This window comes from Dioscorea cayenensis, chromosome 11, assembly GCF_009730915.1.
Source record: "Dioscorea cayenensis subsp. rotundata cultivar TDr96_F1 chromosome 11, TDr96_F1_v2_PseudoChromosome.rev07_lg8_w22 25.fasta, whole genome shotgun sequence".
Lineage (NCBI taxonomy): Eukaryota > Viridiplantae > Streptophyta > Magnoliopsida > Dioscoreales > Dioscoreaceae > Dioscorea > Dioscorea cayenensis.
Window position 1 is genome coordinate 22,146,233 of NC_052481.1, and position 22,368 is coordinate 22,168,600.

The 22,368-nt window shown below is 34.6% G+C and overlaps 6 protein-coding genes across 8 annotated transcripts; 3 read left to right on the forward strand and 3 right to left on the reverse strand.

Moving 5' to 3' along the window:
* Positions 1-1,168: 1,168 nt before the first annotated feature.
* LOC120271911 (probable protein S-acyltransferase 15) lies at positions 1,169-3,966 on the reverse strand. Its single transcript, XM_039278595.1, has 7 exons — positions 3,639-3,966; positions 2,826-2,918; positions 2,613-2,714; positions 2,431-2,499; positions 1,829-1,927; positions 1,648-1,743; positions 1,169-1,531 (listed from the first exon to the last, which is right to left on the reverse strand). The coding sequence occupies exons 1-7, from the start codon at positions 3,894-3,896 to the stop codon at positions 1,442-1,444; spliced, it is 807 nt and encodes a 268-aa protein (XP_039134529.1). The 5' UTR covers positions 3,897-3,966; the 3' UTR covers positions 1,169-1,441.
* Positions 3,967-4,128: 162 nt separating this feature from the next.
* On the forward strand, positions 4,129-7,079 carry LOC120271928 (SNF1-related protein kinase regulatory subunit beta-3-like). Its single transcript, XM_039278610.1, has 3 exons — positions 4,129-4,236; positions 6,475-6,560; positions 6,643-7,079. The coding sequence occupies exons 2-3, from the start codon at positions 6,534-6,536 to the stop codon at positions 6,958-6,960; spliced, it is 345 nt and encodes a 114-aa protein (XP_039134544.1). The 5' UTR covers positions 4,129-4,236; positions 6,475-6,533; the 3' UTR covers positions 6,961-7,079.
* Positions 7,080-7,285: 206 nt separating this feature from the next.
* Positions 7,286-9,918, reverse strand: LOC120271903 (thioredoxin-like 3-2, chloroplastic). The gene is made up of 5 exons (XM_039278590.1): positions 9,533-9,918; positions 8,402-8,476; positions 8,192-8,258; positions 7,737-7,754; positions 7,286-7,653 (listed from the first exon to the last, which is right to left on the reverse strand). Exons 1-5 carry the CDS (start codon positions 9,892-9,894, stop codon positions 7,534-7,536), a joined length of 642 nt encoding a protein of 213 aa, XP_039134524.1. The 5' UTR covers positions 9,895-9,918; the 3' UTR covers positions 7,286-7,533.
* A 2,431-nt stretch (positions 9,919-12,349) lies between these two features.
* LOC120271898 (SNF1-related protein kinase regulatory subunit beta-3-like) lies at positions 12,350-15,203 on the forward strand. Of its 3 annotated transcripts, XM_039278585.1 has the most exons (4): positions 12,357-12,432; positions 12,535-12,669; positions 14,358-14,443; positions 14,527-15,203. In XM_039278585.1, the coding sequence occupies exons 3-4, from the start codon at positions 14,417-14,419 to the stop codon at positions 14,842-14,844; spliced, it is 345 nt and encodes a 114-aa protein (XP_039134519.1). In that variant the 5' UTR covers positions 12,357-12,432; positions 12,535-12,669; positions 14,358-14,416; the 3' UTR covers positions 14,845-15,203. The 3 variants fall into 3 exon arrangements, with proteins under 3 accessions (XP_039134518.1, XP_039134520.1, XP_039134519.1); XM_039278584.1 differs by lacking the exon at positions 12,535-12,669 and having other exon boundaries at positions 12,350-12,432; XM_039278586.1 differs by lacking the exon at positions 12,535-12,669 and having other exon boundaries at positions 12,350-12,413.
* A 1,253-nt stretch (positions 15,204-16,456) lies between these two features.
* LOC120272469 (high-affinity nitrate transporter 2.1-like) lies at positions 16,457-18,641 on the forward strand. The gene is made up of 2 exons (XM_039279301.1): positions 16,457-17,711; positions 17,785-18,641. The coding sequence occupies exons 1-2, from the start codon at positions 16,902-16,904 to the stop codon at positions 18,556-18,558; spliced, it is 1,584 nt and encodes a 527-aa protein (XP_039135235.1). The 5' UTR covers positions 16,457-16,901; the 3' UTR covers positions 18,559-18,641.
* A 1,692-nt stretch (positions 18,642-20,333) lies between these two features.
* Positions 20,334-21,852, reverse strand: LOC120272470. The gene is made up of 5 exons (XM_039279302.1): positions 21,692-21,852; positions 21,216-21,415; positions 20,986-21,137; positions 20,816-20,899; positions 20,334-20,517 (listed from the first exon to the last, which is right to left on the reverse strand). Coding segments are annotated over exons 1-5 (486 nt in total). The 5' UTR covers positions 21,741-21,852; the 3' UTR covers positions 20,334-20,516.
* Positions 21,853-22,368: the final 516 nt, after the last annotated feature.

A 22,368-nucleotide genomic window follows, 5' to 3' on the forward strand; every position in this document is an offset into this window, starting at 1 on the left:
AGCCAAGTTTGAATGATTATTTCCAACATTAGAACTGGGCTCATAATCTTATCAAGATTCAATTTGGCAAATCATCATAACTTCATGTTAATCTTAAAATATGAGGAAATCATTAGGGTGGAAATTATCATATACGGGAAACATCAGGCTAACAAGAAGACCTTCATTTTACGTCACTATTTCAAATTAGAATAACATTGCAAATGTTTCAAATTCAAAATCATTGAACCACAAATGTACAATCAACTATTTTGTTTTCTTCAAAGAGCATAAAGAAAATATAATTAGCTACGCCCAATAATTAGTACTTTGAATCAAAATTTGTAGAAGAAAAACAATCTGGGTTCTGATTTCAAACAGTGAACATACTATTGGTGTGTATAACAAGTTTTGAAGCAAAAATTGAATCTTCTCCAATCTTCATAAATCTATTACATACATGCTTGAACAATCACCAAGAAATTGGGTATGAAGAAGCCCCAACGGTTAGCCATATGATGCAACTAAAGAAAAACTGATATAGTTAATACTAATCCTACTTGTCACCAAGAAGATCAAGGTATGATAATCATCCCTTACTATTAACTACAGTTTGATGAGTTTCTCAATAACTCGGCTATAGCACTCACCTGAGGTATTGCCAATATAGCACTGTATGTGAAACTTTCAAAAAAAATTTTATAGAAAAAAATATAAAATATGCAAGGTATTCATCGAGTATGTATCATAACTTCGTTCAAGCTCAGGAAAACAAAGAGGCACAATTTTTTTTTAAATAAAAAAAGAAATATGCAGACAAAATGAGCATCGTGAGTCACCTCAGTCGGGGAATGGAAGTAGGATAACGTGCATGGATTCGGGCCGACAGGGGAGACTAAGGAACACAGATTGACCCGGCAAACCGATGGCACCGGCAGCAGGGGCGACGCTTGGAGAGAGAGAGAGAGAGACTCGGAGGCCATCGAGAAGAGCACTGGTTCTCCACCCCGGAATGCAATCATATGAATTCAGACACAGAGATCCTGACCCGTTAAAGTATTATTGAATGTAAACCCGAAACCCGAAACTCGTTTTAACTTCTATCTACTGAGGAGCCTTTCACATGGAAATCAAATGGACAAGAAACCAATTTTAATAATACTAATAATAATAATGGGGGCGAAAATACTTCTAGAAAAAATGAAAAATTCTTCATTCATTTGTTGTATTATTTTCAAAAGCTATATACAAGAAAGAATCTTGACAATTGAGCATGATGATGGTAATTTTGGGTTCAAATTTGACTGAATTATGATACATTTGAACGGTGCATCAGGGAAATTAAAATCTGGCATCTTCAAATTGGGATCCTTCTGATCATTTGTCTAGACATTCAAGAAGAGCAACCAGCACTCTATTTCATCCAGGCTTTGTTTCACAGAGAAGATTACAGTACCAATAGTCAGTCATTTGAAATCGGGAACTGAGTGCCATCGCCGAGATGTCCTACTGCTGTAGGGCAAAACCATTTCAACATGTTTGGGCCAAAAATCTGCATCACAGGTACAAAAGAAAAATAAGAAGAAATCTTTAAACATGTCATTTTTATTTTAAATGAAAAAAAAAAAAAAAAAAAAAAAAAAATAAAGGTGATAGTAAGAGAAGTACCAAGATGAGATTCTGAAAGAAACCGAGATCAAAAGGATGACGGTACTTTTGACCACTCCTGTTCGCAAGCCAACGATCTTTTTGTGCTCCTCGATACTGGTAAAAAAAAAAGGCGGGTTGAATGATCTTTAGTAAAATAAAAGAGAATCTGCAGAGCTAACGATTGAAGAAGAACACTCACCTCTATGGTTGTCATGTTATGAGCTAAGAGATATACATGCCAGCAGAATAAACTGGTTGAACTCAAGCTTGCACTAAGGATCACTAGTCCAGACAGCGCCTGAAATTTAGCATACTTGTAAGTCCATTTTTTGAAGAATAAGATGATGCAAGAACAACAATTTTTTCCCTTTCAGTCATGAGAAAGCATGCATACTCCTAGGGTTCAAACCCAGATAAGACAGATTTATCAGTTGCTCCTACAACCACTGAGCTGAAATATAACTTGAAGGTTCTCTATGTTTAATAAAGAGTCAACTAAGTTGTTTTACTCCTTACTAACTCCCTATGTCTGCAGTGTTTCTCTATCCTTAATCTAGAATGCCAATATGAGCTAAGTGTTTCTTGGTATTATTTGAAAATTTGAGCTTTCAAAACATCTAGATAACAAATACTATTGAGAGAAAGAAGAAATCTGATTTCTGATATACAAGAACTTTCACATAGCTTAATAGGTGAAAAGTGACTTGTATTGCATTTCATACTTGTGTGAAGCATTTGGTTCAAAATGTAAACTTAAAACAAGGGAACGTTGAAACAATAACTATATAGATATGAACTTACGTAAAAGAGCTTCGCAGAAACTATTCCAAAATCATGTTCCTTTTGCATGAGATTGCTCACAAATATTACCTATTTTTCAAGGGAGCACATTAGTCTTGCATTTGTAGTTTAGCTCAAAGGTGAAGAAAAGCTCGAAAAGGGAAGTTTCTTAATAGTGGCAAGTCAAAGCACATTATACAGACCATTGCATAGCAGGATCCCAAGGATGCATGCAGGGCAAAGATGACAAAGGACTTATAATTTTTATAACCCACACAAGTATTAATCCATATGCAGTGATGATCCTGAAACAAACCATCACAAGATCTGAAATTCAATTCACTAATCATAAATCAAAATATAAAAAATTGCACGAGTCATGAGGCAGATAAAGAAAACAACGCAACCACACTAACCATTTTCAGCACACATCTTTTGCAAACTCGACAGTGGTGTGTTCGTGGAGGCTTGTAAGAACAACATTTTTCACAGTACACAGCATCACCACTCTGCTCCAAAGATCATATAAAGAGCCAAAGCTGGCATGTTACATAAAGACTACACCATAGTACATATCATTACTCATATATATAATGAAAACCTCTACAGAGCTTATAGGCGAATTTCTGATTAGGAGATTTTCAATACTTATCTAACATATATGAGTAATGTCTGTTTCAATTGGACATCTTATCACCCAATGCAGCAATTCTTTGACATGAAAAGTTCATTGAAAAATCAAGTGGAACAGAGAGGAACAAATGCAAGAATTACAAGAAACCACAATCCACAAAGATCAAAATGGTAACCCATATAGGTTATCTAACAAGAACGATTCAATAATACCTTATTTCTTATAAAGGCTTCCTATCAAGCAAAATCCTATTTAGGTTATGCACATTTAGAGATTTCAGATGAATGTTCCCTAAACCATTCCAACAAGATCAAAATTAAACAAAAGAAATGAAAAATACCAACTTGTTCGATTTCTAATCCATGAATCCAAAAGCCACATAACAACAAGAACCAATCACAACTAAAATTCAAGAAAACTAAAGAAAATTCTAAATTATATCAAACAAGATGAAAAGACATTACAAATCAACACGCCCTAACAATAAAAGATCAAAGTTCACAGATCTAATCCAATCAAGAATCAGAAAAATAATAGCAAAACCACAAAATCAAACCAATCTCAAGCTAAAAAGCAGCTTCAAAACCCCACTTACATCATGCCGGGCATCTTCCACGGCTGGGGCGAAAAAAGGAGGGACGCTACCAGGATCAGTGAGAACCGCAACAAAGAAAGAGAAAAAGGTCATGAACGCAAGCCAACTGAAGATAATGGCGTTCAAGATCCCGGAAGCGGTCCCAATGCCCAACCATTCGTCCAAGAAGATGAACACCGTGGAGCAGTACACGTAAAGCATGGAACAAATCACAGAAAGAAGGGGAACAGACACCAATCTATGCTTCTTCTCCGCCATTTCTTCAGCTCAAAGACGAGATCTTGGAGAGCAGCGAAGTGGGTTTCCAGGAGTAGCTAAAACTGGGAACTCAAACACAAGGACTTTTTTCTAATTTTAATTTTTGTAGGGGTATATAAGCAAAGAAAAGGTCATTCGGATCGGGTAGAAGAACAACGCTAAGATCCGACCCGTTATGAGCTTTGGAGAGTTTTGTCTTTTTAAAAAACACGTGTTTTGTTTTCTCCTTTTGGTCCCTCTAATTTTATTTATTTACGATTCGCGGGATTCTCACGGAAAGGGGGCTTCTCTTCAGCTAGGTTTCTCTTTAGAGATCAGAAGCTTTTTGTCTATTTCGCTGGTATTCCTCTAATCCTCCTTCTCTTTCTCTGCAGTTCTTTCTCCTGATGAGTTTTTTGATGTTTTGGGTTTTTATTGGCATGTTTTGATTCATTTTCATGGAGTTTTGATGGTGTTTTGATGGTTGTTTGTGATGTATGTTGCCGGGGTAGTTGTTTGTTAAGCATTGTATGATCTGACGTTGCTTTTCTATGTCAAGCTAGGATTTTGGGATTATTTTGATGTTTTATTGTGTAATTTCTCTGTAAAAACCTTCACTTGGTATTGTTTCTAAGGACGGAGTAGTGATGAACTCATTGAGGATGGTTGTTAACTAAGCACTGCATTTTTATGTAGAGGGGTGTGCTATGATGTTGCTTGGTATGTCAAGCTATGATTTTGGCATTATTTTATTGTTTTGTGAGGATAATTGTTAATTATGACTTGAAGAGAATGTGATCTGATGTATGCTTTACTATTTCAAGCTAGAATTTTGGGATTATTTTGATCTTTCGCTGTTGTATTTCTGTCAAGAAACCTTCACTTGGTAATATTTTTCAAGGATGGAGTACTGATGAATTCCTGGTCATTTTCATTGTGTGTGTTGGAAGGTAGTTGTTAATTAAGCCCTGCATTTTTAGCAGAGTGTGATCTGATGTTGCTTCCTGTATGGCTGTGTCAAATATTTTGATGTTCATTGTTGAGACTTACACTTGATGATACTTCGGATGATTGTGTATTTTACTGTAGCACATAGATAGGAGAATTTTGCCCTTTTTTCATGTGGTTGTAAATCATGGTATTACTTTCTAAACACTTGAGAATGATAATAGACTTTGTGTAGTTTCTACTTGAGTTCAGAATTTGTTTTGTTTATGACTTTGTATCGTTCCTTTGTTTTGTGATAATATTATGACTTGACCAATGGGGGTTGGTCCAAATAGTAGAGGTTAGAGTCGCTTAAGCAATTAATTTCAAATCCTTATGTATTAAAAAAAAAAACCTTGTTGAGATAGGTCTACCCATTGTAGAGCAGCTCCCAGTACCCCGTCTTGCTTAATGACCCAAATAATAATAATAATAATAATGTTATGACTTGGTATTTTGAGGCCTCCTAGTGAATCTTTGCTCTTTTTGTTTTTTTTATTCACTTGCTTGCTTCTCTTTGTTTTGTGAACTTTCTGAATGAATTTTGGTTTATCCGCATACTTATGTTGTATGTCAATAATGGATGCTATTTGGGTTCATATCCCTTCATTGTAATTTGAGGAAATAGTTTTCATGGACAAATAGTTATGAACCTTTTCATGCTACCAAACCATTGTCTCGTCTCCTTGCGATTATTCTCTTCGACATGCTTGCAACCATCTTTTCCATTAGTGTTAATTCATTTGTAACACACCATTAGTTTTATTCTTCATGGACATTTCTATTTATTGTTAGTGTATATAGAAATATAATTTCTTAATTTATAGTCCGTGAGATTCTGCATTATCACCCTTATTGAAACATCATGAGTGCATGAATTAAATCACGGTCAGCGTATTATTTTTAATAAGCGAAAAAATCTTTCAGTAAAGATGCAATGGCATGTAAATGCTAAGATCATGAGTGCATGAATTAAACCGTGGTCAGCGTATTATTTTTAATAAGCAAAAAACTCTTTCGGTATAGATGCAATGGCATGTAAATGCTAATGATTGGAAAATCAGAACATTTGTGATGTCCTTACAAAAGTATTCAGGTGGAAGAAACTGTTATGATTTTTTTAAACAAGTTAAAAATGTATTTATTGATTAAAAATTCCTGTGCCTCTGAAAATATCAAAGTTCATGGTTTATGTCACTAAATGATGCAATTATGCATGTCCATTATGCTTCTTACTTTTCTAAGCTTTCGAAGACAAGTTTTCATTCATGGAGTTTCTTCAACATTTCTAATATAAAGCCCTTCCGTGCAAATTTATTTGTTGATGTTTTACATAAATTGGAATGTTTAAAAAACATAATTCTGTACTTGAATGAGATCATCTATGTGTTCCTTTCCACTATTTAGATGCCAACACAATCTAGTTCACATTGTTTAGTTATTTACTTGATCACTAGGACATCAAATCATATTTGTATCTTATGGTTGACAACTGCCTTTTATTTTTTCCCGGGAACTTCTTATCTTAATGGTAACACTAGAGAATTTGGTATTTCCTGTCAGTTTGAAGTTCTATACACCTTATGAGAAAATAATTTTTGTTGTTCTTCAGGTTTATAGTTGTCTGATTCATTGATGATCAAGAGCTGCTAACATATTCTCCCTGATACAATGGATGCCCAAAATGGAGATAATCAAGTAAGCTTTGAAATTATCATCATTGAAACATCATGCTCAATATCATCTGATAATACTTTTCTAAGAAAGAATCATTCTGCAGGAAGGAGTCAGGGTGATGGGATTCGAAGTTCCAAGGTCACCTGATACTAGCTACTGCAATCCCATCCCAGGCAATGAAGATGAAGCCCGTGATCCACCAATTGTCCCGCCTCACTTGCAACACCCTTTGCTGATCTTCCCGGCAAATCAGGATGCTTCAAATAGCCTCCCGTTGCCTAACAATGTAACTCTGAACCACCTATACATTGAAAATAGGGAAAGGCCGAGCTCAGTTGTTGCCCTTGGTATAACACACCGCTATCGATCAAAATTTGTGACTGTTGTGCTTTACAAACCAATTCGGAGAAGAGGTGCATGAAGATTGGCTATGTCCATATTTCAATTGCATTTCCTTCTCATCTGGTTAGTTTTATGTTCCTCTTGGCTACATTCTCAAATTTTAACAGATACATATGGGAGGAGAATATTATAAGGTTATATATGTGTAATTTCAGGACTTCACAAGAGTCAATCTTTGTTGATGAACCATCACAGTTTGTAGTTGTAGTTTATTATTTTTTAGAACTTACATTATAGTTCACAATAATAAATGTATTTTATAAAATATATATATATATATATAAACAAAAGAGCTTGATTATTCATACTAATGACTACAAATTAATGAATCTACTATTCTAATCTTGAAACATCAAATATACATAGCCAGAAAAAATCTTTACAATAAACTTAATCAGTGCCAAGTTATACTTATTAAAAAACACAAAAATTAGCAAAGCATGTAAAACAAAAGGAAGAAAAACTTGGAATGCCTACAAATAATCACATAAAACAAGAGGTTCACTTATTCTGGCCACGAGTACATATGCAGGATTAGCTGATTGCTGCATGAAAAATGCTTTAGAAGTCCTGATAAATGCTAGATTGATTGCTAGATTGATTGCTGGATCGATTCAATCTCAGTCTCAATCATTCTTCGAACATCATCGATCACCAACCAAGTCTGATGTCCACCTATCACTTCAGCTTGTTTTTTACCATCTCTCCATAGCTGTTAACATTCATGATAATACCATTAGTAAAAATGTCTGTTATAGTTCGTTAAAAAGTAAATGCAGATTGTCCTAGTTTTACCTGTATTGTTGGCATCTTCTGCTTGGTTGTTCAAGATTCCACATGTAAAGATATAGATATAAGACAGTTAAATCTCTGATGAGAAAACAGTGCTGACAGGCTGACTATATACAAGTGGTTTTTCAGGCACTTAAAAATGTGTAAAGGAAAACCAATAGTATGATCAATTAATCGGAGTGATGATAATCTAAACCATATGCAACCACAGCATATTATTTTATCAAAAAATGTATTCACCATCTTTGTAGATACAAATATTGACAACACAAGTTGGTAACTTAATTGGATGATCCAATCTTGAGTAATATATTAATGTATATAGCATTGAAAATGTTTATGGTCAGGATTACAAGAGCCAGGAGCCAGAAATTGAACATGATTTTAGATTTTTTTTTTCCATAAGTTGGGATGAACATCAAGAGAAGCATAAGAAAAACGATATAAGGCCCACTTACAGTAATTTCTGCACGATTGACAAGTCTTTGAGGAACTGTGTTCACATCAATACCATAAAAGTGTATTCTGCACCAAGGTGCGAGGCCAACAATTAAGTCTCTTAGAAAAATATAATCTGTAATCAAAGAAACTAAACTTCCAGGCAGCATTTGAATTTTTTCAGTATATAAATAAACTACTGAGAAAAAAAAAAAAATCACAACTCTAACCTTGGATGGTAATCAGCAGCCAACTTTTCCAGTTTTGGTTTTAAATATATACATTTTCTGCACCAATTTGCCATCCTATCATACATAAGTGCAAAAATCAAAGTCATAGTCCGCACCAACAGAGTAACTGCTAGCAAATATAGATATATGCAGTAAAATTTAACATTGTCACTTACAAGTTACAAAAGCCAAGTTTCAATGATTATTTTTGGCAATGGAATTAAACATCATCCATGGATTGGTAGACTACATAACCCTTATCAAAATTCATTTCAAAAATCATCATGAGTTTACCATAATCTCAAATGGTACAAAACACTTTAGAGGGCCAATACCATACAAAGAAAACATCAGCTGCCAAGAAAATCACTGTTTTAAATTATTATTCCAAATTCGAATAGCATTGCAATTGTTTCAAATACAATGAGAAAAAAAGAGAAAATATGGAATGACAGATGTACAACTATAAAGCATAATGCACAAACCATAATTAGCTACACCTAACAATTAGTATCCTGATTCAAAAGTTGCAGAAAAAATTAGGAAATGGACTCTAATTTGGGGTAGCAAACATAACATTGACCTAAATAACAAGTTTTGGAGTACAATTTGAATTACTCCAATATTCAAAAAGCTTTTATTTATAGGGTCGGATGATCATCAAACAATTAGGTATGGAGGTGGACCAAAGCTAGCCACATAATGCAAATTAAAGAAAAACTGTCATACCTAACACTGATTCTACTAGTCACAAACCAAATACAAGATATGATCAGCATCCCTTACAATTAAAGCCACAGTCTGATGAGTGTCTCAATGACTCAAGCTACATTCATACATCCAAAAGGAATGGTGCACAGCCAAAAAACCAATGGAGAAAAACATCTCCTCCATCATCAGTTCAGGGAAATTCAAGAAAAGGACCATCTTTACAGAACAAAGCCTAAAGATTCTAAACATTCAATAAAACTAACTGGACTTCAAAACAAAAGTCCAAACCAAAATGTCCCTCAAATTAGCAAGCTTTCAATCAATCATATCAATCACCAAATCAAAAGCAACAAAGCAAAAAGAACACGCAGAAAAAGAGAAAGACAACAAAAAAAGATTAGAATGGGAAAAGCTACAAACCAGAGAAAGACAACAGGCTTCTCCTCCGCAATGATCCGATCGAATTCCTGCTCGCCAGACACCGGAACCAACTCAATCGATGTAGGAGTGTCATCATCCGCCACACTCTCCGTCGAGAAGTCATCCTCCACGTTTCTCCACGCCGTCGCAGCTATGACGGCAGCACGAGGCCTCCGATGCCAAGGAATCGAAGAGGGATAACATGAAACGGATTCGAAGAACAGAGAACGAAGAATGGAGAGTTGTCGCGGCAGAGCAGGCACCGGCGAAGGCGATGGCGATGGTGTCGGAGCCGCCGCCTCCGCCGCCGCCGCCGGCGCTCGGAGGAGACGAGACGGGAGAGAGAAAACCTCAGAGACCATCGCGCAAGGCCATGCTCGAATGGGTCTCTTTTCCGACGAGACCTTTCTAATAGGCCGTCATTGTCACCAGCCCGGCCCAAAAAGCCCACTCAGGCCCGGCCCAGCCCAGAATTAGTACGGCCCATAGATATCAGGCCCGCTTCCCCTCCTCCAAAATAAAATAAATATTAAAAAAATTTGCAAAAGATAAAAAAATATTAATATTAATTTTTCCTTCATGAAAACGAGTTTTATTAAAATAATTAGTAAGTAATATAATATCATGATCTAGAACATAAACCATGATAAAAAATGTCTTTTTCTCATATATTTATATATTCATGAATTGGATATATATATATAATTATGTATATAAAACTTGAGGGGATTAAATAAGCTTAAATTTAATATGATAAAGAATGATTAACTTACATGAACAACCACTAATAGAGAATTCAGAGATGCCATGTAATCATTTACTAATATGATATTTGATTTTCTTGTCATAACTCTAAAGTCCAAAGATATGTGTCAAAACTTGATTGTCCTACAGTTAGTAAAAGAAAGCTAAAGTGCATTGCATGAACAATGTAAAGCAACTTGAAGATCACTCATTACTTCTCTCTTTATATATATATATAAATATATTATAGAACTAGTACACTAATTCTAGTACTTCCTCAAATGATTTGAAAGAGTCTTTATATATATATATATATATAAACTAAACAACCATTAATCTTATTAATTAATACCTCTAAAGCATTTCTTATGTGTCCCTATAAATAACAGTCCCATTACTCTCTCCATTCCTCACACTCTCCATCCTTCTCTTGTTCTTCTTTCCTTTTCTATCTCTTAGCATCATTAATTTAGTGGTTGGAACTAGAACTTCCTTTGAACTTCTTATTGTTTCTTATTGCTTAATTCCTTACTATATCTTAAAGATATCTATCTGTATATATATATATATATATATGTGTGTGTGTGTGTTTTAATTTCTTCATCAATACATGCATTCTCATTGTTTCAGCTTTCATTGATTTGTTCTATGAGCAATGCATTAACAGTGGCTATTTGCTGATGTTGCATCATCATGATTCATATCGATGACGATATCGTTTCAGATGAGAATCCTGATGATGCTGCATTGGCAATAAGCTACTTATTAACTACTCATTCATGTCTCTAGATTACAACATTCTCATTGAGGTATGACACTGTTATTTGTTCTTGAGTTCTTCTAATTTTTCTTTAATTTTTTTCATTAATGTTCAACATGTTACTAATAATAAATTAATAATAAATCAGTCTCATGAGATGATATTTTTTTCTGATAGATAAATTCATGCCATTGTGCTGCAACTCTATTTCTCAGGAATGAAAGTTTGATTACTTATCATCCAATGAAGTTCAATATTTACAAAGTCTTGAAGTCTGATGTTACTATATTTACAGTAAAAAGAAGCATATTTACAGTGAAAGGTGAATCAGAAATATAAGCAGATACAGTAAAAGCAAATAACTGAAAAGAAAAGAAATTGATATCATGTGCTTTATGAATGAGACCATCATCTTGTTGTCAGTTTGAAATTTTTGCAAATGATTCTAAATTCAATGTCCTTTGAAGAACACTACATTTGATTCAAATTTTTTACTTTTAAAAATCAACATTTGTTTGTCCATTTTCAATTTATTTAAATAAAAATTATTTCCTTTATTAAGATTTTGGAAACACAAACACTCCATTGTTTGTTTATATCATTAGAATAATCTCATGCATTAGTCTAAGTTAAAGGATCATCTTAATAAAATGAAAAGAAGTCTAGAGTTTATGAGATCTTAGGTTGAGACAGAGATAAATAATAAAAAAATTATAGATTAACGGCAACACAAATTAGTTTTTTATTGTTTTTATTTGAGATCCTTAACAAGTTTACTATCAGTTTTATCTCAACATATCTCTGCTTATGTTTTATATTTACAATTTTTGTCATTTGTTTTTATAGATTTTTCACATATAGTAGACCGTTTTGCTGTATTCCTGACTTTTTGTATTGTGTTTTATTTTAATCAAGTGGTTATCGACGAAAAGAATTATTCAAAATAATTACAAGAAAACATAATTTATTAGTTTTAAACATTGCCCATCTTTCACATAATTATAATATATATATATAATTATATATTAATTTTTTTCGTAAAGACTTTTGGAAACACAAACCATTCAGTAATGGATCCAATTTTGAGAATAATCCAAACCAATTAAAAAGAAAAAGAAAATTATCTTTTTTGTTATGTAAGAATTGATTCGGATCGGGTATAAAATAATGCAAGATCCGACCCGTAATGGGCCTTGGAAAGTCCCAAAGTAACCCCAAAAAAACAATGATGACGACAAGGGTAGTTTCGTCTTTCTAAACTAGGTGTACCTTTTGCTCTTTTGACCCCTATTATTTTATTTATTTACGATTCCCGGGATTCTCAGGGGAAGAAGAGGGCTGGTTCCTTTTCAGCTAGGTTTTTGTTCGGAGATCAAGGTCCGTGTCTATCTCGCTGGTATTCCTCTAATCCTTCGTCTCTTTCGTTGCAATTCGTTCTTCTGATGTTTTGGAAGCTTATATGGTTTTGATTTGCATGTTTTGATTCGGTTTGATGGAGCACTGTTGTCATGTCGATGGTTGTTTGTGATGAATCGAGCATTGTATGATCTGATGTTGCTTTCTCTGTCAAGCTATGATTTTGGGACTATTTTGATGTTTTGTTGTTGAATTTCTCACCAGAAACCTTCACTTGGTAATACTTCAAAGTAGTGCTGATGAATCCATTGTTGTTTTTTTATACATGTTGTGAGGATGGTTGTTAATTAAGCACTGCATTTAATGCAGAGAGTGTGGTCTGATGTTGCTTTGTATATCAAGCTGTGATTTTGGGATTATTTTGACATTCTGTGAAGATATGTTTTTTTGATGTATGTTGTAAGGATAGTTGTCAATCAAGCAGTTGAAGAGAGCATAATCTGATGTTGTTTATTATATCAAGCTAGAATTTTTGGGATTATTTTGATTTTACATGCTTGCATTTAACGCTTCTCAAGTACGGAGTACTGATGAATCCATGGTCATTTTCAATGTATGTTGTAAGGATGGTTGTTAATTAAGCACTACATTTGGCCAGAGAGTATGATCTGATGTTGTTTCCTGTGTCAAGTTATGATTTTGGGATTATATTGACATTTCATTGCTGAAACCTACACTTGGGAATGCTTCTAGAGACTTGTATAGTCAAATAACGGAAAATCATTTCGTCACTTATATGAAATGCACAAACTAGATATCCAGAGTATTTTACTGTAGCGTGTACATAACAGGATTCTGCTGTTTTGTTTTTTCTTCTTCAGATGACTGGAAAATTTTATGTGATTTAAATCAATGGTATTTCTTTCTAAACATTCGAGAATGAAATGTGGTAATTGTCATCCATTGTGTGAAGTTTCTACCTGTTTTTTGAATCTGTGGTGTTTATGCCTTCGTATTTTCCTTTGTGTTGTGAACTTTCTCAATGAGTTTTGGTTTATCCATAGGTGACTGTTGTATTTTCATGATTGGTGCCATTTGGGTTCATATCCCTGCATTATGATTTGAGTAGATGGTCTTCATGGCCAGATATTCACAAAACATTTTTCATGTGTCCCAACTATTGCCTCCTCGCCTCGTGTTTTATCTTTTGACAGGTGCATGTAGTTGTCTGTTCTGGTTGTGCAAGTTTATTTGTTACACACCAGGGGTTTTATCCATCATGGACTTATACACTTGTTGAAAGATCTTGACTGCATGATTTAAATCATGGCAAGTGTATTATTTTGAATAAGCAGAAGATTGTTTTAGTAAAGTTGCAATGACATGTAAATTTTAATGAGTGGAAAATCAGATCTTTGTGATGCTTTTGTGGTGTATTCAGATCGTAGAAGTTAAAAAATTATTTGTTGATTGAAAAATTTTAATTATGACTTAGCAAATATCAGAATTCATGATCCTTATTATTGAATGATGCACTTATGCATGGGCATTGTGCTTCTTAGTATCTACACTTTACAAAGTGCCCTATAGTTTGTGTTCATAGAGTCTTTTCATCCATGCAAATTTATTTGTTGATGTTTTACATTAATTGGAACGTCTAAAAACATCATTTGGAACTTGAATGAGCTACTCTAGGTGTGTCTGTCCATTATTCAGATGCCAACAGAACCTAGTTCACAGTGTTTAGTTGTCTACATGATCACTAAGACATCAAAACATGCTTGTGTCCATAATCTCCCAACAAACTATTCAACTAGATTTAGTCTTATTAATAGCTTATGGTAAACAAGTAACTTTCCTTTTTCCAATAACTTCTCATCAAAATGGTAGAACAAGAGCATACGATATTTCTTATCACTCTGAAGTCCCATACACCTTACTAGTAAATAATATGTTGTTTTTCAGGTTTATAGTTGTCTGATTAATTGATGATCAAGAGTTGCTAGCACATTCTTCTCGATACAATGGATACCCAAAATGGAGATGATCAAGTAAGCTTTGAAATTATCATCATTGATACATCTTGCTAAATATCATCCGATAATGCGTTTTCTAAGAAAGAATCATTCTGCAGGAAGGAGTCAGGGTGATGGGATTCGAAGTTCCAAGATCTCCTGATTCTAGTTATTGCAATCCTATCCCAGGTAATGAAGACGAAGCCCGTGATCCACCACTTGTCCCACCTCATTTGCAACATTCTTTGTTGAGCTTCCCGGCAAATCAAGATGCTTCAAATAGCCTCCCATTGCCTAACAATGTAACTATGAACCACCTATACATTGAAAATAGAGAAAGACCGAGCTCGGTCGTCGCCCTTGGCATCACACATCGCTTCCGTTCAAAATTTGTGACCGTTGTGCTTTACAAACCAATCCAGAGAAGAGGTGCATGAGAATTAGTGACATGATCCTTCTTTCCCTTTTCATGTTCCGTCATCTTTATATGATGAAATTGGTATTTCTCCTCACTCTTATTTGGAGTAGATGAAAGAAGCACAAATTGAAGACCTACCTGATTGTATTAAGCTTCAAACAACATTATCAATCACGAATATGACTGTGTAATTACATCGATGTACCATTGTTTTTTAGCCGACCAAACTACCAAAAGCCAGCTCGTTAGTCTTCGCCGTGATTTTTTTTTTTTTTTTCATCCTAATGATGTTACTCTTTAGTGTAAACAATCGGTAAACAATCGGTTTGACATCTGGTGTCCGAGAATGATATGAATGAATATTCTGTCTTACATCGATACCTCGTTTTCATCCAATGAATGTTTTCGCTAGTTGTGTTATAATACATCACATGAACATAACTTGTCTTGACTTTCATAAATTAGTTCATTAATGTGCTATTTGAAAGTTTAAACAAACTCAAAATGGATCAAAATATTCAAAGATGTCAATTTGGAACTATCGTTGTGCTTTGATTACAAATAATTGGTGATAATATTGGACATTAACAAGGTGTTTGTCATGGTGATCTTAGGTTTAAAAAAAGTCATCAAGAGTGTTTGAAGATTACAAAGAGATGAAATGATCCAAATATAAAAAGTTAATAATTGTGAAGAATAATTCTTCCTAATATAAGAAGCTTTCCAATGCCTTCAAAAGACAATTTAAGCATGTGCATTAAAAAAATAGTTTTTTTTTATTAGTTTTTCTAATTTAATCTCACAATTTCAATTGAGACTTACAAAATATAAGTATACTTGTTACATTTGATATGTAATTTATTTGCTATCCTATGACTAATCAAATGTTGACATAATATACTTATATATCATATCTTGTTTAAAATATATTGAATGTACGGGTACGGTTGCCAAGTGATAGAGTATCGATACATATCATGAAAATTTAAGAATAATAAAAAACAATAATTTTAAAATTATTGATCAATAATAAAATAAAATAAAAAATAAAACTAAACAGATCTCTAGAAAAAAAATCACTAACCGTAGAGAGATTATAAATAATAGATAATTTAATAATCGTTTTTTAAATTCTTAGACTCATATAACTCTCAAATCATAATGGAATAATAATACAATTTTTTTATTAGATCAATTAATAGTGTATGCTTTATTTATATTAAAATAAATAAGTATATCTTTATTTTTTGAGAAATAATCATATACCAAAATAAAGACACTCTCAAACAAAGTTTAAAGTTTAAACTAATGGAAATACAAAGCTTTTGTAATTAAAATTAAATAAAACGCTAACATAGAATTTTTTTTTTTTCTTCAATTAGTCAATTTACGCCCACCATCATATTTGTATCTAAATAAATAAAATCAAATATGCAATTATTCAAATAATCATATAGCAAGTTAAAAAAAAAACTAAATTAAGTAAAAAAATTACATAGATTTCGTTGTAGTGAAAGTATAAGATAAAGCAAAGCTCACATATATGATATTTAAAAAAATAAAAGTACCATGTATCTGTCCCATTTTAATTGAAAAAAGAAAGAAGGAAAGAACCCATCTATTTCATTTATATGGTTAAATATTATACATCAATTGAAGCTTCTATATTTTATTTAAAAAAAATTAGGAAAAGGTTATTTCTTAACATGGATGTCATCCATGTTTCCTAGTGAACTTAAGCATCATTTATTTGTAGTGTTAAACAAAACCTCAAAATTTGATAGGGAACCACTTTGTCCTACAATGTTCAAACTTCAAACTTGAGCATCATCTTCTTGGCATTAACTATTGTTGCAATCTGATCCTTGGGGCCTGCCATGGGTCCTCTTTCTCTCTCTCCTCTCCACAAGCCATTTTGATGGAGAAGCGGCGCCATGTTAATTCCTCCATTGTCAACTCTTCATACACTATAAATAAGCATTCTTTCTCTCCACCACAACATTCATTAATTTCCCACCAAAACATACTTCAAAATATACAACTTATAAAACTTTGTTGTTGTTGTTGTTGTTAGAAATGGAGGAAGGTGTAGGAACTCCGGGGAGCTCAATGCATGGTGTGACTGGTCGAGAACCAGCTTTCGCACTCAACGTGAACTCCCCGAGCATCCCGACTGATACCACTGCCAAGTTCGACCTCCCTGTCGACTCTGAACACAAGGCGAAAACCTTCAAGCTTTTCTCTTTGAAAAATCCTCACATGCGAACTTTCCATTTATCATGGATTTCCTTCTTCACTTGTTTTGTCTCAACTTTCGCCGCGGCTCCTTTAGTTCCTATCATCCGTGATAACCTTAATCTCACCAAAACCGATGTTGGTAATGCCGGTGTTGCTTCAGTTTCCGGCAGTATTTTCTCTAGGCTTGTTATGGGGGCTGTTTGTGACTTGCTCGGTCCCCGCTACGGTTGTGCATTCCTCATCATGCTGTCTGCACCAACTGTTTTCTGCATGTCTCTTGTTTCCTCTGCCACTGGTTACATCGTCATGAGGTTCATGATTGGGTTCTCTCTGGCGACATTCGTGTCGTGCCAGTACTGGATGAGCACTATGTTCAACAGCAAGATCATTGGGACAGTGAACGGAACGGCAGCTGGATGGGGGAACATGGGCGGCGGCGCAACCCAGTTACTGATGCCACTGGTCTATGAGCTTATTCATAAGATTGGCGCCACCCCTTTCACTGCTTGGCGTATCGCTTTCTTCATCCCTGGCTTTATGCATGTAATCATGGGGATCTTCGTCCTCACCCTCGGCCAAGATCTCCCAGATGGCAACCTCAGCAGCCTCCAAAAGAAAGGAGATGTCAACAAGGACAAGTTCTCCAAGGTATTATTAAAACTCAAACTCTTGCTTTTAACTCCATTGATTGAGCTGTTTGTAAAGACGGCAATTCCTGCAGGTACTATGGTATGCAGTCACCAACTACAGGACATGGATCTTTGTCCTCCTCTATGGCTACTGCATGGGAGTAGAGCTCACCACAGACAACGTCATCGCTGAGTACTTCTTCGACAGATTCAATCTAAACCTCAGAACAGCCGGCATTATTGCTGCCTGCTTTGGCATGGCAAACATTGTTGCCCGACCATTTGGTGGCTACATGTCAGACTTGGGTGCAAGGAAGTTTGGAATGAGAGGCCGTCTTTGGAATGTATGGATCCTCCAGACACTTGGTGGTGCATTCTGCCTCTGGCTTGGCCTTGCCAACAGTCTTCCGATTTCCGTCTTTGCAATGATATGTTTCTCTATCTGTGCACAAGCAGCATGCGGTGGAATCTTCGGTGTCATCCCTTTCATCTCAAGAAGATCTCTGGGGATAATCTCCGGCATGACAGGCGCCGGAGGGAACTTTGGCTCCGGGCTTACCCAGCTCCTTTTCTTCACCAGCTCAAAGTACTCAACGGCCAAAGGACTATCATACATGGGGATCATGATCATGGCTTGCACTCTGCCGGTGACTCTGGTGCACTTCCCTCAATGGGGGAGCATGTTCCTTCCTGCATCTCAGAAGTCTACTGAAGAGCATTACTACACTTCTGAGTGGACTGAGGAGGAGAGACACCAGGGGTTGCACCAAGCCAGTCTCAAGTTCGCCGAGAACAGCAGGTCGGAAAGGGGCAAGCGCATTGCCTCAGCTCCAACACCACCAAACTCTACACCTGTGCATGTCTAAGCTTCGATAATGTCTTTAAGATAAATAATCAAGTGCTTGTTCTCAAACTTCATGCAAGATCATTTAAAAGAATTCTACTTCAATCTAGTTTTTGTGCCTGTATCTTCCTATATTCAGTACTGTCTGTGCAAGGTCCTGTTCAATGTCTTCTTATGTATCCTGTTTTGATCAAACTACTTGTAATGGAACCAAATGGAATGCATGCAGTGAAATTTTCAATCTAAAAGAATGGAAAAATGAACTAAAACAGATGATAATTTCAAGTATTTGATATGTGTGTCCATATAACAGTATCATATACAAAGGAAGATGGGATCTGCATCAGATTTGATAATAAGGGCAATAGGCAAAGGATACCAAGATACCAAGATGACAGCTGAGCATCATAAAACTATTCCAAGAATTTGAAACATTTTGATTCATTAGAAAATAAGGTAAAGTATCTGTTAGCATGATTCTTTACGGATGATTCCTTGAGTAATGCACAGGAGGTAGCAGAGTTGAAATAAGCATGATGATTCTGTCCTCCTAGATGTTGACTTGACTAAAATAATACTTGCTTTTGTTCTTCTCAGAGGGAGAGCTTGCTGCATCATAGTTTTTTAATTACAACAGCAACTTACTTTACTAATAGAATCTCAGAAAAAAATAATGGAGTGTTGAATTAAAAATTAAGTTGATTATCATGCATGAGTAATCACATGCCATGAAAATTTCATCAAGCCTATCAATACTTGCTAGCAATTAATCTTGTCATTGCTTTCTTTGAGAACCTAATTAAAGTATAACATCAGTTACGATTACAATTGAGAGTCAAAATAATAAAAATAGGAGAGTATTTAGTTTTTACATTATAAAAAGAACAACACACAAATTCAACAACTTGGTTTGGTTGATATCAATATCCTCGATAGTTGACTATTTCAATGAACAAAAACTATTGTTCTTAAGCAGTAACGAGAAACCTAAGAAGCTTTCTAATCATGCCAAGGGGCAAAACAAGAGTATATAATGTTTGTGTCCCCATCACTGCTTCCTCAATGCAGAGCAGGTAAGGATCTCATGTTGTTCTAGGCTGAAATTAGTGATGGTTGGACAATATTCTAAGTAATTTGAATAACATGAAAGGTTTGTCGCAAGGGACAACCTAAACATATAATTGATCAGGGTGTTGAAAATTTCGGTTTGGCAGAGAGCTGACACACTCTCCATAAGCCAATGATTTGACCTTGAAATGTTTAAGCAAGCTGCAAAAGAAAATCATATATTGAACTGCTGAAAAAGAGAGAATATGAGTTTAGCATCACAAATTTTCGGCCCAAGGGTTGAGAAAAGATTGATAGATACACTAAAATAGAATAAAACCAGCAAGGGGCAACCTTAATATATGATTGATCAGGGTGTTGAAAATTTCGATTTGGCAGAGAGCTGACACACTCTCCATATGCCAACAATTTGACCTTGAAATGTCTAAGCAAGTTGCAAAAGAAAGTCTTATAATGAACTGCTGAAAAAGAGAGAACATGAATTTAGCACTAAATTTGCCAACCAAGGTTTGAGAAAAGATTGATAGATACACTAAACCAGAATAAATCAATAAAATGACCAATTGAAAGAAGTTTATAATCATTTTAGAACTAATGTTTGATGTAACTTCAAAAGACACAGCTCAGAATCAGTACAAGTCTTCTATGAATCAAACCATTGCATCTTGGCACAACAATAAGATGCATTAAAAAAATGAGTATTAACTAATCTCAAATACATATATCTGCCCACAGAGTATGTACCTTCTAGATTGGCATCTGAGACAAACTGACCAATACATTTATATGTACATTGCCAACAATCGAATGACGATGAAAACCCCCTTAAAGTGTCACTTCATGATGTGCGTCCAGAGCGAGAAAAACGTCCAAAGTTGCAACAGAATAATGAAGCACAGACGATGTACTTGATCTGAACCAGGAAAGAGTTTAATCAAGTGATATGCAGATCACATGACAGAAAAATATATCTAAAGTATACATTAAACAAGAAGTGAACAAGAAGACAAATGCTACTGAAAGCATGGTTTAACTCAAGCATTTCACATAACAATGTACCCCATTTAGTTGGTCTATTCTTCGTAGCAGATTTTCAACTAAACTAACATCAAGAAAAAACCAAATAGCAATATACAAATTTAAGTGATCTGAATAGCGAATAACATTGGAGATATAAATCCAAGTCATTAAAATAAGATACACAAACTTACCAGCTTAGTTTCCCACTCCCTCCACAAGTACTACATGAGCGAGCTGAAGAACACTTCATACAATAACTCCACTTCTTCGGAAGCCTTTAATTAAATACCAAGAAACAAAACATCAAGCACATAATTTGAAGCATACAACCACGTAAGTAAAACACAAAATCCAGGCATACCCAGCAGTGTATCGGGTTGCCATGTTCTTGGCGGTCATTCTCGCACGATCAGCACTTTCCTCCGAGAGCTTCTTTAGTATGAAGCCCTCTCCATTGCATGCCGAACAAATACCAGAACCGCCACAATCTTCACAAACTTTCAAAGGTTCTGCCTGATAAAAAACAGAGTCAGAATCAAACAACCACATTCACCAAACTCAAAACCACTGAATAATTAGCAAAGCACAGACCAATGTAGGATTAACCGAAGCTTGCTTAGTCTTTGAAAGAAGCACAGAGCCCGCACCAACAGCCACTGCAGCAAGTACAACAGTTGCTGCTGTCTCAGGCAATGCAGCAAACACATTGTGTGCATTGCGTTCCTGACGGTGTGAGTTAAACCTTACTGGAGTTTTTATTGAGGAAAGCCTCAATCTTGATACTCTAATGGCTAAAACACATGAACATGATAACATATAAGACATTAGAATCCTTGATATTATATCAAGAAAGGAAAAAATTATTGAAAATTGGAGCCTCAATCTTGACACTCAAATGAAAACTCAACAAAATAAAGATGAAATTTTGAAGTTAAGACATCACAAACAAACACATGAATGTTCTCATACTTGTTGTTAGATCAAAAATTCAAAACAAAAAAAGGTTGAAAATTTAAGCAGTTTTAAGGGGAATGGAGAGATTAGTGAGGATTGATGGATATATATACCATTGAAGGAGTGAAAGCCATTAGAAGCCACCACCATTGGAAGCTCCATTCCAACTTTTCTGGGGCTTCAGCTCCTCCTCAAGCTCTCTCTCTCTCTCTCTTATCTTCAATGCTGAAAAAGACTCACATTTGGAGTTTAAAGTCCCAAGTTTCATTATCATTTCCTTTGGTTCATCATCCTCAAACTGTTTTATTTCAGTCCACAAAAAAAATTTAAATTGTCCAATAATTTACCATTTCACCAAATTTTTATTTTTTATTTTTTATTTTTTTATCAACATCAAACTATCAAAGCATAATTATGCTACGAATTTATATAATTTTTTAATTTGATTCATATATATATATATATATATATATATATATATATATATATATATATATATATATATATATATATACTTTTTTCAGTTGGTCCCTGCTGACATGTTTTGTTACATCATAAGATAATTTTCCTATTTCTTTTTCCAAGGAAAAACAGAAAAATTGAGAGATAAATCATATAATTTTTTTTTAAAAAAAAATAGGTAAATCATAACCATATTAAAGTTAAAATATATATATATACATAAATTAATTTTAACTATAGTGAGTGATGATTAAAATATTGAATTGTAAAAATAAGACAACCCATATAATAAATGGTATGGATCTAACTGAAGCTATTCAATCAATAA